The sequence below is a fragment of the Bubalus kerabau genome, chromosome 9 (assembly GCF_029407905.1).
Source record: "Bubalus kerabau isolate K-KA32 ecotype Philippines breed swamp buffalo chromosome 9, PCC_UOA_SB_1v2, whole genome shotgun sequence".
NCBI lineage: Eukaryota > Metazoa > Chordata > Mammalia > Artiodactyla > Bovidae > Bubalus > Bubalus kerabau.
This window is the reverse complement of record NC_073632.1, coordinates 68,726,958-68,740,730: the sequence shown is the minus strand read 5'-3', so window position 1 is coordinate 68,740,730 and position 13,773 is coordinate 68,726,958. Positions and strand designations below refer to the sequence as shown.

General features: G+C 36.3%; 1 protein-coding gene across 1 annotated transcript in view; it reads right to left on the bottom strand.

The window, feature by feature from the left end:
• Window positions 1-223: 223 nt before the first annotated feature.
• The window catches only part of UBE2J1 (ubiquitin conjugating enzyme E2 J1), a 28,473-nt gene continuing 14,923 nt past the window's right edge, over window positions 224-13,773 (bottom strand). The window contains exons 5-8 of the mRNA XM_055535504.1: window positions 13,406-13,511; window positions 10,959-11,088; window positions 9,604-9,723; window positions 224-3,214 (exon numbers count right to left, since the gene is read on the bottom strand). Of these exons, the coding sequence (XP_055391479.1) occupies window positions 2,936-3,214; window positions 9,604-9,723; window positions 10,959-11,088; window positions 13,406-13,511 (635 nt within the window). The 3' untranslated portion in view covers window positions 224-2,935. The remainder of the gene's footprint in view (window positions 3,215-9,603; window positions 9,724-10,958; window positions 11,089-13,405; window positions 13,512-13,773) is intronic.

Below are 13,773 nucleotides of genomic sequence, written 5' to 3'. Positions count from 1 at the left end.
ACTGGACCGCCAGAAGATTCCCAAAGTACACATTTATGTACACATTATTTGTTTAAAGTTAGGTTCACTAAACACGTTCCCCTTTCATATACTTCTTTGTAAGTAATAAAACAATATAGTGCTTCAGTAGTACTGAATACTTCAGCCTATATTTCTGCACAACTAAGCCCAATTGTGTGAGGTTTGCTTGTTTCTTGATTCTGCTCTATAAAAATGGGAGGACTCAAGGTACCAGGAAGTTTATTCATAGCTGGAAAATAACAAAAAGATTTCTTATTCTCCTGAAATAGGAAGAAACTTTGTGTTTTCATAGTCAAAATAATACACAATTTGAAAGGATTTTGTTTTTTAAAAAGTAGTTGAGAATTTTGATGAAATTCATTTATTTCAGTAGAATTAAACTATAAGCAGCATGAAAATATAAAGTGCTACATAAAAGCCCACAATACATAAAATTTAAAAGGTTTCATTGGTTTAAACAGTTACAGGCAAAACAGACATGTTTTTTTCAAGCATGCAAGCTATTTTAACTACCCTTGTATGTGCTGTGTTGGTCAAAAAAAAAAGTCATGAGTTACCTAAACCTTAGAATTTGGGAAAAGAGTCCTAAGCATTTATCTACCAGATCACACGTTTTTTTCCTGGCCTTATGCTATAAATAAGGGATTACAGCGGGGCTTTAAAAATAATGGTTTTCTGAAGAGGCCCTTTATTGGAGTGTTAAGAATGGCTCCAAAGACCAATTTTGTTCATTAACTCCACGATGGGGGTCAGATTGACAACTTAAGAATTTTTAAGTAGCAATGTGAGCTGAAAGGGAAGAAGCAAAAGATATGCCACTTTCAGATATGTGTATCAGGTGCTAAAAAAGAAAAAAAAAAAAAAAAAAAGGAGAAGCTGGCCTGGCAGTTGATGAGTGAGGGATGAGAGGCCAACTCAGGCAGAGGAGGAACTGTATGATGTGCCTTCTTCTTCATCAGTTTTAAGTATACATGCACCCCATGGAAACATGCAACAATATCACACAGATTGAGGCTGGCTTAGAGGGAAAGCAGGGGAGATTGTTCCTAGCACGTGATTTATCTCAGCACAGGCTGAGACATGGGGGTGATAGCGTGACCTGGTGCTCCCAGGTGAGTCAGTGACCTCCTGCTAGGAGAACACTGAACCAACATCCCTAATATCTTACACTCCAAATCAAGACTTCAGAACGTATTTTCTCAGGACAATAAAGTTGTAAGATACTAACCTATAATTTTTCTGACATAGGAGGTCTTCATAAAGTCCTTAGGCTTTTAGACTTAACCAACTTCAGCTGTAGACAGAACAGTAACAATCCGTAAAGACCTTAAAAATGCTAATTTATTAAAATTTAAGAAAACTGTGCATTATATCATAGTATACAATATGTTCTTATTTTAGATACAAACATAAACTGGGCTATCAAATGAAAACAAATTGTCTAACAGTTCATAGAACCAAAGCCTTATGAGAGCAGGAGTAAAAATTAAATTGGCCTTTAAAATCATTTTATAAATTGTTTCTATATTGCCCATAATAAACCACATAAGGACTTTATAAATATCACTCTCCAAAGTACTCAATATACATTATGGACTAACTTTTGTCGTCTTGCCTAAAACCTAAACACAATTTACAGCACTGAGTTGTAAAAAAAAAAAAAAAAACAATAACTTACAAATGCATTTTTAGAGCATAACCTATTTGAAAGTTGGGGACTGCCTGTATTTAAAAATTAAATCTTCATTAGCAATACTCTCAAGAGTGCCCTCAATGCTGCTACTGAACATGCTGAAGGCAATGTTTTCCTGTGATTATGTTCTCACCAGGCATTATTTACGATGATAGTTTCAATTATCTACCAGAGTCTGTGGAGCTAGCTAGCACTAAGTTATATATTGATTTTTGCACTGAAAATGATCTCTTGGGCTTTGCTTAGGTGGGCAATTGTAAGTAGAGGTTTTTCTAATTTCTATCACTGTTACATGGGCCCTGAGCTTTTCTATTAAAATGGTACATGAAATAGTTCAATATTATGCATATTCCTAAAATAATTAAATTTATAGTGATTATAAAGCTAGGCATACAATACAACTCAAAAGACATACAAGTCCAAGTAGAGCAAACATTCAAATCTTAAGACCCTCCCATTTAACTTTTGGAAGAAAATCAAGCAACTTCCTGGCTTGGACCCTTCCTTCCTTAAATCAAAGATCTATGGAGGATTGTTTTCCTTCTTTTTTAAAAAAATCTTGTGTGTGAACTTGAGAGAAGGGGATAACAGCATATCAAAGTGGTTACAGAGCATTATTTCCTCTTCAAATAATAACCAGTAATAAAGATGTAATCTCATTTCCTCAGAAATGTTTGACCAAAATAGCTACTTTCACCAAAGAATGTTTAGGACATAAAGTCAGTCATAGAATGGGCAATCCCAGTATCTCTCACATGAATACGTTTTAAGCAAGCTATTTGAGGGGTTTTATTTTCCCTTTTCAACTCTTATCCCTGTATCATTCTACATAAGTAGAAACAGAGTACTCAATAAATGGTATTGAGTAACTAGTAATACTCACTGGAACTTAAAATCCCATCTTTTATCCAAAAATCTCAAAGGGCTATACAGAAAGTATCACAAATTTACATAAAGAAAAGCTTGAGGCGTGAAAAACAACAAATAAGTTATTTCCCTGTAGAGCAGATTGGATAGAGAGACAAGGGACTTTGACTTCCAGTCCCTTAAACTAAGCAGGACACTGAATGTCTAGAAATATTTATACTGAATTTATAAGGATCCAAAAAGGAATGAAGGGTAAATATAAAATAATTATTTTGTAAACAATTCTTAGATTATACCCAATGCAGAATGTTTAATGAAGCAGCTGGGTCACAGCTCTTAAGACACAAAACAATATTATAACTCAAAGTCAAATATGTACTCATTGGCCAGATATATTCGTCGGAATATAAGAGCTGCCAATGCCAAAGTCAAGATGACAATCAAGACAGCAGATCCGCCATGATCGGTGTGGTTGTCTCTTGGCTGCTGGCCCTGGGTGACATCCGGTGAAGCAGACGACCTTCTCTGACTCTGCTGCTGGGCCCGGCGCTGTCGAGGGCTCATGGAGGTACTCTTAGCTACGGGTGGGGCAGGCTGTTGAAGGGATGCTGCTGAGGGGTTCTGGGTTCCATACTACGAAATTTTAAGAAATTCAGTTTGAAACTGGCAAAGAAAACTTGTATACATACTGGCTATTCAACAGTACACGACATCACAGAGCAGTAAGGCAAAACTACCATAATTCTCTGAATGCTGAGATGAGTAACTCCCCCTTCTGAATAAGCCAGCAACACAACTTACTCTGAGTGCTCGCAGGTGGAGGAGGAATTTACCAGCAACAAATAAGACAAGGACAGAGATTATCCACATTCTCCACAGATGGCTTTGTACTCTCCTCCGGCTGCAACTCCAACAGTATCTGCTAGCATCTGACTACTTCCCTTCTTTCAGGAGTCAAGGAGGAGAAGCAACCTGATTCCCACTTTCTACATAAAGATTTACCATATTCTAAATGGCAAAAAAGGACAACCCTCAATAGTGTTCTTCCTCCAATGTTATCTTACTACATCAATAATCATAGAACAGAGGAAATAATTTCAAACCATATGTTCTACATAGTAATATTGTTATAAAAGTTAGATGTGGTTTTCAAAACAGGTTTATCCTTTCTCACAATCCCCATCAACTGAATTGAACACAAGTCCAGAACTCTTTACTGTGTGTTTGAAGTGTGTTCCTTTATGAGTGTAAAGCATGAACTATTGTCAAGAGTACCCTGGGTATGTGCTGAGAAAAATGTGGAGGTAGGTATGGGAGACTTAAGTGTATCCTCTACTTTGGCACAGGAGGTACCCCCTAAAAAGCCCTGGATGTCAATTGCTTTCTATCCTTTCAATGAATGCTTGGTCAAAGCAAAAACACCATGTGGTAACAAGTGATTCAAAGTCATAAATGTGGTTTATAGACAAGAATGGAGAAGGAAATGGCAACCCACTCCAGTACTCTTGCCTGGAAAATTCCATGGATGGAGGAGCCTGGTAGGCTACAGTCCATGGGGTTGCAAAGAGTCAGACACGACTGAGCGACTTCACTTTCTTTCTTTCTATAGTTCCTTTTGGAGAAGGAAATGGCAACCCACTCCAGTGTTCTTGCCTAGAAAATCCCATGGATGGAGGGGCCTGGTGGGCTACAGCCTATGGGGTTGCAAAAAGTTGGACATGACTAAGCAACTAACACACACACACACACACAGACAAGAAAGCTCTACAAAATATGAATTTCATCTTGCTTATATAGATAACTCTACCTCTAATAACCAAAGTCTTTGTTGTATTGAAAACTTTATACTGGTTATAACAGAGCCAATACATATTCTTTCAAATAAGTAAGAATGCATGTTTTATTCAGAATAACTTTTTAGACTGAGTAAATACAAAAGATTTTAAATACTTTTCATTATAGAAAATTGCATTATTTAGAAGAAAAAAGAATCTAAAATATAATTCAAATACTTTAAAAAAAAATAGGTGAGAGAATAAGCTTTGTCCTGATAACAGCTATAAACAATAGGGAAAAAACTGCTGATCTTAGTCATCTACAGAAGACATTACACTTTAAGTCCGACATCACCCCAACATTAAAAGATGTAAATAATCTGAGTTTCTTAAAACTATCCTTTGGAAGCACTCAAACGTAGTGACCCATAACACAGAGGCAGAACTTGGACTTCCCTACTCCAGGCTCAGGAGAAAGGTGCTCACTGAAGAGCAGGCACACGAAGACCGCATTTTATGACGTCTTACACTGTCACACTGTGTCATGCAGCGGTTTAATACTAATGGAGTTGAACTGAGTTATAGTACCAAGACAAGAGCACCATTGCACTTGAAATCTCCCATTCTTCCAACTGTTCAGCCAAGAGGACAAAAGTGTCTGATGAGCAAAAGTACTCAAGGCTTATAGGGAAATGGGTTCTTAAAAATAAAAAGGAAGTTGGTAGAATCAATCCAGAAACTAGCATTAGAGATTGACTCATCTTAAAGCTTTTATTTACAGGTTTTGTTTTTTTCCAGTAGTTTGAGTGGTGAACACAAGCCTGACCAGGACTAAAACAGGTAGTCTTATCATCACTAGGCTGGCTTCAGCATTGCATGGATGTGTGACCCTAAGCAAGTTATTTAACCGAAGACTCAGCTCCCTCTCTTTTTTTTTTTTTTTCAGCTCCCTCTCTTGTACAAGGGTAATATCCAGTTGAGTAGTTGTAAAGATTCAACAGGATAACAATATAAAGTGCGCAGGATACACAATTGCTTATTAAGTGTTGCTGCTGCTGCTGCTAAGTCACTTCAGTCATGTCTGACTCTGTGCGACCCCATAGACGGCAGCCCACGAGGCTCCCCCGTCCCTGGGATTCTCCAGACAAGAACACTGGAGTGGGTTTATATTTCCTTCTCCAATGCATGAAAGTGAAAAGTGAAAGTGAAGTCACTCAGTCTTGCCCGACTCTTAGGGATCCCATGGACTATAGCCCACCAGGCCCTCCATCCATGGGATTTTCCAGGCAAGAGTACTGGAGTGGGGTGCCATTGCCTTCTCCGTATTAAATGTTAGGCATTACTAATATTACTATCGATATATCCCTTTGAAGACTCCAGATTGAGGTTAACAAAAGAAAAGTCATGACTTTGTTTAGGACTAATTCTCACAATTTTATTAGTATGATTAATATATTTAGAACAAATCCCTCAAACAATGACTTTACATGATATTTTAGTATGTGTACTTCATGGAAATATTTATTTCCTCCTCTAGATACACTGCTTTAAACAGGTTCCTAAATATCAGATTCCTTCTGGATGATACATTACTGACTAAAACTTAGTGCTGTGATATTATGAAATTCTCCCTATTTTAAACAATCACATCCTGGTAAAACTGTATGACTTCAATGTTGTAGACCCAGAGGACTCTAGATTAGAGCTGAATGACTAACTTCAGCTGGACTCAGTTTTGCTGGTTTTTACTGAACCGCAGATGCAGAATTAAGTTGGACTTGGCCATTTTCAAAACACCATAGGTTTGGTGGCACAACATTTAAATCATTGCTGTTTGCCTAAACTTGTTCAAACACATATCACAGAATGTATACTTAAGTGATAATCGTTTCTATTTCCTTCATTAAGATGAAGTGATCATTTCTGGGAACATAAAAATATGTGACGTTTGTATCCAATTAAATTACATTTAAATATATATGTCACAATCACACATAAGTTTCTTGTAATACATATAACATTTTCTATAGTTTAGCATCTATAAGGGAGTTTTGTGTTTGCTTCTTAATACAAAGTGGAATGGCTTATTCAGAACCTCAATCTCGTGAAGAAAAAAACCTGATAGACGTGAAGAACATAAGTCGACCATCAGTATTGTTCCCATTTCTACAGAGCTAAAAAATCTGCATCAAAAAGCAACAGATGGCCTGATGTTATCTGCTGTATTTAGACTGTAGGCAATCTCTCGCCCCCTCAAAGATAAAAAAACGTAGCTTATCTGGGATTTGATGTATAACATCTCAGTGAATTTATATTACACTGGCATGTAAAGCTGCTGCTGTTAAGTCGCTTCAGTTGTGTCTGACTCTGTGCGACCCGACCCCATAGACGGCAGCCCACCAGGCTCCCCTGTCCCTGGGATTCTCCAGGCAAGAACACTGGAGTGGGTTGCCATTTCCTTCTCCAATGCATGAAAGTGAAAAGTGAAAGTGAAGTCGCTCAGTCGTGTCCGACTCTTCACGACCCCATGGACTGCAGCCTACCAGGCTCCTCTATCCATGGGATTTTCCAGGCAAGAGTACTGGAGTGGGGTGCCATCGCTTTCTCCGATGTAAAGCAGCTACCCCCAGCCAAAACCAGGTTTCAATTACCTCCCTAGTGATCAAATTATATAATCACACTCTGAGATAATCTGTATGTAAATATAATTAAGAGATAAACTTGTAACTAAATGCAATTTATTGTTTTAACCAGAATTGGTATCAGTTACCTATCTATACCTGTGAAGAAGAGTTCTGTTAGGTACTTTAAAATCAAAATGGGTGGTGATCACTTCATAATATATAGAAATACCAAATCATTACGTTGTGCACAGAACTAACATAGTATTATGGGTAGATTAAACTTCAAAAACAAACTCAGAGAAAAAGAGTTCAAATTTGTGGTTAACAGAGGGGTAGGAGAAACAGATGAAGGTAGTCAAAAGGTACAAACTTCCAGTTATATGATAAATAAGTCCTAAGGATGCAATGTATAATATGATTAATGCAATTAACATTGCTGTTACATATGAAAGTTGTTGAGAGTAAATCCTAAGAGTTTTCATCACAACAGAAAAAAATTTTTTTTTCCATTCATTTTGTATCTATGAGCTACTAGACATTTGCTAAATTGTGGTAATCATTTCATGATATATGCAAGTCAGATCATTATGCTATACACCTGTAAATTTATACAGTGCTGTATGTCAGTTACATTGCAATAAAACCAGAAGAAAAAATAAGGAAGAAATCAAAATAGAAAAGACTACTGTAATAACAAAAGTATTGTTTGTGCGATCTAATTTACTAAACTTTGTCATTTCTTTACCTGTATTCCTAGTATATTTTTAAAGTGTCAATCCTCAGATTCATTTATTCAATCAACAAATACGACCTACTATATACAAGGCACTATGCCAGGCACTAGGGATACAGTGCAGTGGAGAGGCCTGATCCTCAAGGAACGTACATTCTGGGGAGTGAAATAGACAGTAAATAATTGTAAAATAAATTACAACTGGAATAAGGATAACTGGAATATGCAACAGGGGACTTGACACAGATTTAAAACAGACTAAAGACATATTTAAATACATCACAAAGTATTAGCAGACTGTCTTTATAGGTGACTACTCTCTTCTCTGCAGTAGGATGGTTCTACTCTTTAAAAAAACTATTTATGACACAGAAAACAATTAGAATTCTAAAGGTGAAAAGTAATCTGAATATTTTTTAAAATATTTCAAGCTAAAATATATATATTGACTAAAATTAATTCACTATATCCCTCTATAACATATAATTACATGGGCAACACATAAAAACAATTAATCTCTTAGCACACACTTTTTTCTTATACCTCCTTTTCCAGTCCCCTCCAAGAATTTACTTTACAGCACCCTCTCTCCTGCTTTCTCCAACCTACTTTTTTCTACCCATCTCAGTCTCTTGAATGGGAAAGGACCACTCAGTCCCACTTTATATTTGCCTGGGCAAATCTGTATTTGCCCAGCTTCTATTTCAATTTCTCTGACCCTTTAACATCCTCTCTAAACTAAGGAAGGGGGGAAAGATGTGTCTACTCAACCAAACAACCTGTTACCAAAAAGACAGTTCATCTCATATATAGAAAAGAAAGTCAATGTTTTTCCCCTATAATCCCAATTACTTAGCAACAATCCAGTCACATTTTCTTAATTGGTCTCTCCAATGACCAAGACCCACTAATATTTAGACAATAGGTCAGGGCACAACTAATAAGATGCACAGCACCCATGGAATCTTTCCTTCAGTGATTATTTATTAGACACTTACTATGTGCAAGGCAGCACTGTCTAACAGAACATTTTTTGAGATGACAATAATGTTCTATATCTATGCTGTCCAAAACGGTAGCCACTGGCCACTTGGGGCTTTTGAATGCTTGAATTGTGGCCAGTGTGACTAAGGAACTGAATTTTTAATGTAGCTTAATTCTGAATAAGAGCAAGAAGTTTATTTGGGAAGTGATCCCAAGAAAGCGTGCGCATGAATGCTTAGTTGCTCAGTTGTGTCTGGCTCTTTGCAACTCTTTGGACTGTAGCCCACCAGGCTCCTCTGTCCATGGATTTCTCCAGGCAAGAATACTGGAGTGGGTTGCCATTTCCTCCTCCAGGGGATCTTCTCAACCCAGGGATCAAACCAGAGTCTCTTGTGTCTCCTACACTGCAGGCAGATTCTTTACCCTCTGAGTTTTAATAAGGTAAATATAAATTCAGAGAGCCACATGTGGCTAGTGGCTATTCTACTGGACAGAGACAGTCGAAGGCAAATCTCTGACTCCAGGCCTTTGCGTCAGTGCCCTAATACAGCTTAAGAAACCTGCCAAAGACAGAGCACCTATTGAGAAAGTGGCCAATGTATGTATATTTAATTTTATTCAGAGTCTAGCACTATAGTGAAACTAACTTTTCAGAAAAGTCATATCAATAGAAGAAAGGTCCTATTTACAAACCTAAAATTGTTTTAGTCCAGCTCCATTTAACAAAAAAGAAGAGTCAGAAAACATGAATAACTTGTTTAAGATACTATAATTCATTAGAGGGACAGCTTGTCTTGAATCTGTTAGGAGGACCAAAATATTCAGATAGTTCATCTAGAGATCTTCTCTTCCTACTGCAAATAATTATGATGGTACAGATATAGATGTAAAAGATAAGAGCCATACCGATGTACTTGCTGTAGCACCCTGGAATGTTGCAGGTATATCATCCTGTAAATCATTTAGTGAAAAAGAGTGGTTTAAGTCCGACTCAGCAATAGTCTTTCCAGATGAATTAACTTCTGCCTATAAAAAAAAAAGATACACTCAAGAGCGGTGTCACAAGAGGAGATGTACAGAATAACCCACAACCTACTAAATTCTCTCTTGGATTTATTTTTAATTATTTATTTTAATTACTACTTTAATATCAACTATTTATCAGGTAACCTCTGAACACGCATGGTGTCCAACACTGTGCTGGTAATTTAGGAGGAGGAATAGACAACACCTGTTCTCAAGGAGCTGTTACTTGGTGAGGGACAAAACTAATACTCATGGTTCACGGTCCACTTCAAAAAGCTCTAAAAACTAAAGTTTTTTGTAATTTTTAGACATAATCTGACATGTGAGGTTGTTAACAGTGTATGTATTTTCACATTAGTGTAAACATTCCCAGGTTTGCTGATGAGATATTAATAGATTTGATTATCATGAGCTACCCCAGATCCCACTGTGCATGTTAGTGCAAGTTTAATATTTTCTAAAATTTGAAATTCTGATGTACAAGAAACATTTGGCCCTAAGATTTTCAGAGAAATAATGTTAAGTACAATGGGAATCCTCAGAAGGAAGAAAATAACCAACATTTATTAAGCACCTCCTCTTTCAGGCACCACAATAAAACAGAAGGAAAAGCTTCTCCCAAGACCTGGACATGGAAGGATATACAGGATGTAGAAAGGTGAGACAAGGGAGGAGGCAGCGCTGCTTAATGCAAGCTGACTTTTTTGATGGAGCTAATTAAATTCCAGAAGTAATTAAATGTTTGCGCAAAACATACGCAGAGCAAAAGGATATGAGAGATACGTCAGAATATTAATAGCAGCTATTGCGTGGGGATGGGATTATGCATGATTGTTATTTTCCCCTTATTGCTTATCTATAGTTTCTATAATAATAGTTAAAATTTATTATGCACCAGACAGTTCTAAAGTGAGAATTAACTCAATCCTTATAAAAATCAAACAAGTACCATTATTTATTTACAGATGAGAAAAAGGTACAATATGAGCAATATGTCTCATGTCCTACTACTAATAAGCAGCAAAGCTGAGATTTGACCCCTGGTAGAGTATACCAGAGTCCAAGCTTTTAACTATTACTATGCTATAATACTGCTTCTGAAAATATATTAGTTTTGCAATAAGGAAAATAATTTGTAAAGATCTCAGTACAATGGAACTATACTGCTTTATCCAAAATTTGGCTAGGCAACAAAAGGGTTTCATAGTTAGAATTTATTTACAAATTTAGAATACCTTAAAACTGATTTGTCTAGCCAGTTCCTTGGCTTCTTGGTCAGCCTGGCTTGAATCGCTTCCAGATTTTAAAGGCAACAGGATATCCTTCATGGCAAAGCCACATCCCTCACAACAGAAATCTTGTGATCTGGTAGGAAGTAATTTTTTGATGGATATAAATCAGATACTCAAAAGTTGATCTATCTAAGATACTCAAATACTAAGTGATTAAATTTAAAAGAACACTGGACAACTCCATATCACATACCTACATGTAAATTAGACAATTTGGGCAATAATTATAGTTCAAACAAATACATAAGTTACATTGGTTTAAAAAAAAAAAAAAAATCCATGTCAATTATTCCTCAATTTTAACTATCTGAAATTAAAAAAAAAAAATCAGGGTTTAGATTTCATTTTTTCCCAATATACTACCTCTTTAAAAGAAAAGTTTTAGATCTATAAGACAGCATACAAATTGCTTAACTACACTGTCCTTAAGTTCACACACAACAAGCCTATATTAAGTCTGTGTAAAAAGTCCATTATAAAGCTCAAATTGGGAATTCTCTGGCAATCCAATGGTTAAGACAGTGCTTTCACTGCCATAGGCGTGGGTTTGATCTCTGGCCGGGGAACTAAGATCCCATATTCTTTTGGTGTGGCCAATAAAAAATTAAAAAAATTGAATACTATTTACAGATATTTCCAGGGGAAAAACCCAACAACTCTACTCATCTAAATAGCGGTACAATTTGAAAGATAAAAGACAATTCATGGAAAATCCAGACAATGAAATTCATCATTCATTATAACAAATAGAAGCTCAAAATAAGTCTGTTAACTAGACTATTTCCTAATATTAATTTGATTTTCTATGCTTCCATTTTCTTTTTTTGTATGACTAGAAGTAAATCTGTATAATATACAGTTACATTACTAAACTTTTACAGAAACTATTTTGTCATACTTCTAGTTCAACATAATAAAACTCTTACATCTTGAAGAACATACTATTACATTATAAAGAACATACTGTTTATAATTTCATGTAAACAAAACACATGTAAAAGCTGTACTAATTTAGTACTTACTGATGAATATTTTTTGTTTCAGCAGAAGTAGCCTTGCTGTCCATATCCTTTTGAGAATCAGTTGTATCCAAATTCTTTATCTTAAGTGTGTGCACTTTTTTTTTCCCCTTCTATTTTTTGGTCATGCTGAGCAGCATGTGGGATCTTAGTTCCATGACCAGGGAAAGAACCCTCGCCCCCTGCAGTGGAAGTGTGGCATCTTAACCATGGGACTGCCAGCGATGTCCCAAAATGTGTTCATTTTTTAACTGAGAAGTCAGATGAAGTTTAAGGGAGAAAATTTATTTTTAATACATTAGTTTATCCATAAGGACAGTATGCTACCATGGTTGAATGCAAAATCATGTTTTAGAAAGCCTATATCACAGACTAAGAACCTAGACTATATACAGTGAGAAGTCTAAACAAAAAAAGCCTAATTTTTTTTAACTTTGTTGTACATGAAATGAGCTGGATACAAGTATCAATTTAGAAAGTCAACAAAGGAGATCAAAACAAATGCTATGTATTCAAAGTACATACTATAGTCTGTGAATAGTAGCTACAAGGTATATTCCGAACTTGGGAATAACGCTTAGAAGAAAAGTTGCTGATAAAACAGGGAGTCTATCAAACCTTCCTGAGGGACAGAACCCAGGGATCAAACCAGTGTCTCCTGCACTGCTGGCAGATTCTTTACCGCTGAGCCACCAGGGAAGCCATGCTAGGGTAAGATATACTATCATTTAATTAAACATAATAGATCTGAAGGGTGGTAGGCAGCAAAGTTCAGAACAGGACAATGGTCAAACTCAAGAATTGGTCTCCACACTACTCAAAGGAGAGGCTACTCTGAATCTACTGGGTTATACACACAGAATGTACCTGAAAAAACCTAGAAGGCAAAACTGCTGGGAAACTACAATTTGATAAAGAAAATCTCCTTTGCTTTATTCCAGATCACTTGTTGAGCATTTGCAATGAGACAGATGCTACAGATACAAAGATGATAAAGTGGGTTTCCTCCCTGCCTTCAAAAAGGTTTTTAAAATTTTCACGGAAAGCAACATACATATCATTACTCCGGCTCTTTTCTACCTGTAACACTGCTCATGTGGAGATAAATGACCAGTACTGTCTTCTAGAAGATACCATGCACTGTAGGCTGGTATTACCAACTACTTTTTAAAGCTAGATAGCATGAAATAAATTCTTTAGAGTCTGATCACTCCTGGGGAAATTAATACAACTAAATTTCTAAGACAGCAAAACTAAGACTAGATCCTGTAGCGCCAAGGTAGGTCACACAAAGAGAAAGAGCTTATCTGCTAACGGCCATTATCTAGAATGGTATTCACATTTTAACAAACATGGAAAGGCAAAACTTACTTTTTGGCAAGGGCTCTTCTTTCCTCAGGTGTATAATCTAGAGAACCTATGGCTCCCTCTCCTTTTGTTGGCATAAACCCAATGATGGCTAATAAAGCTGTTCTTACTGAAATAAAAAGTAAACATCAATCTAAGTTGCTTTGCAAAAGGAACTCAGACTACTCTGAAAGAAAAAAAAAGACTCAGAGTTTCACTAAAGAGATACAAGTAGGGGACTATTAAAATGATGCAAAAATCCCAATAGGGAAAAGCATTTTTATTATTTATTCAATAATATAAAATTATTTATCCAAAACAGCTTCAATCTCGAGAGAGTATTATATCTTTTATTATGAATTGACTTAAGTTCTGTAAGACTTGTGTTCACT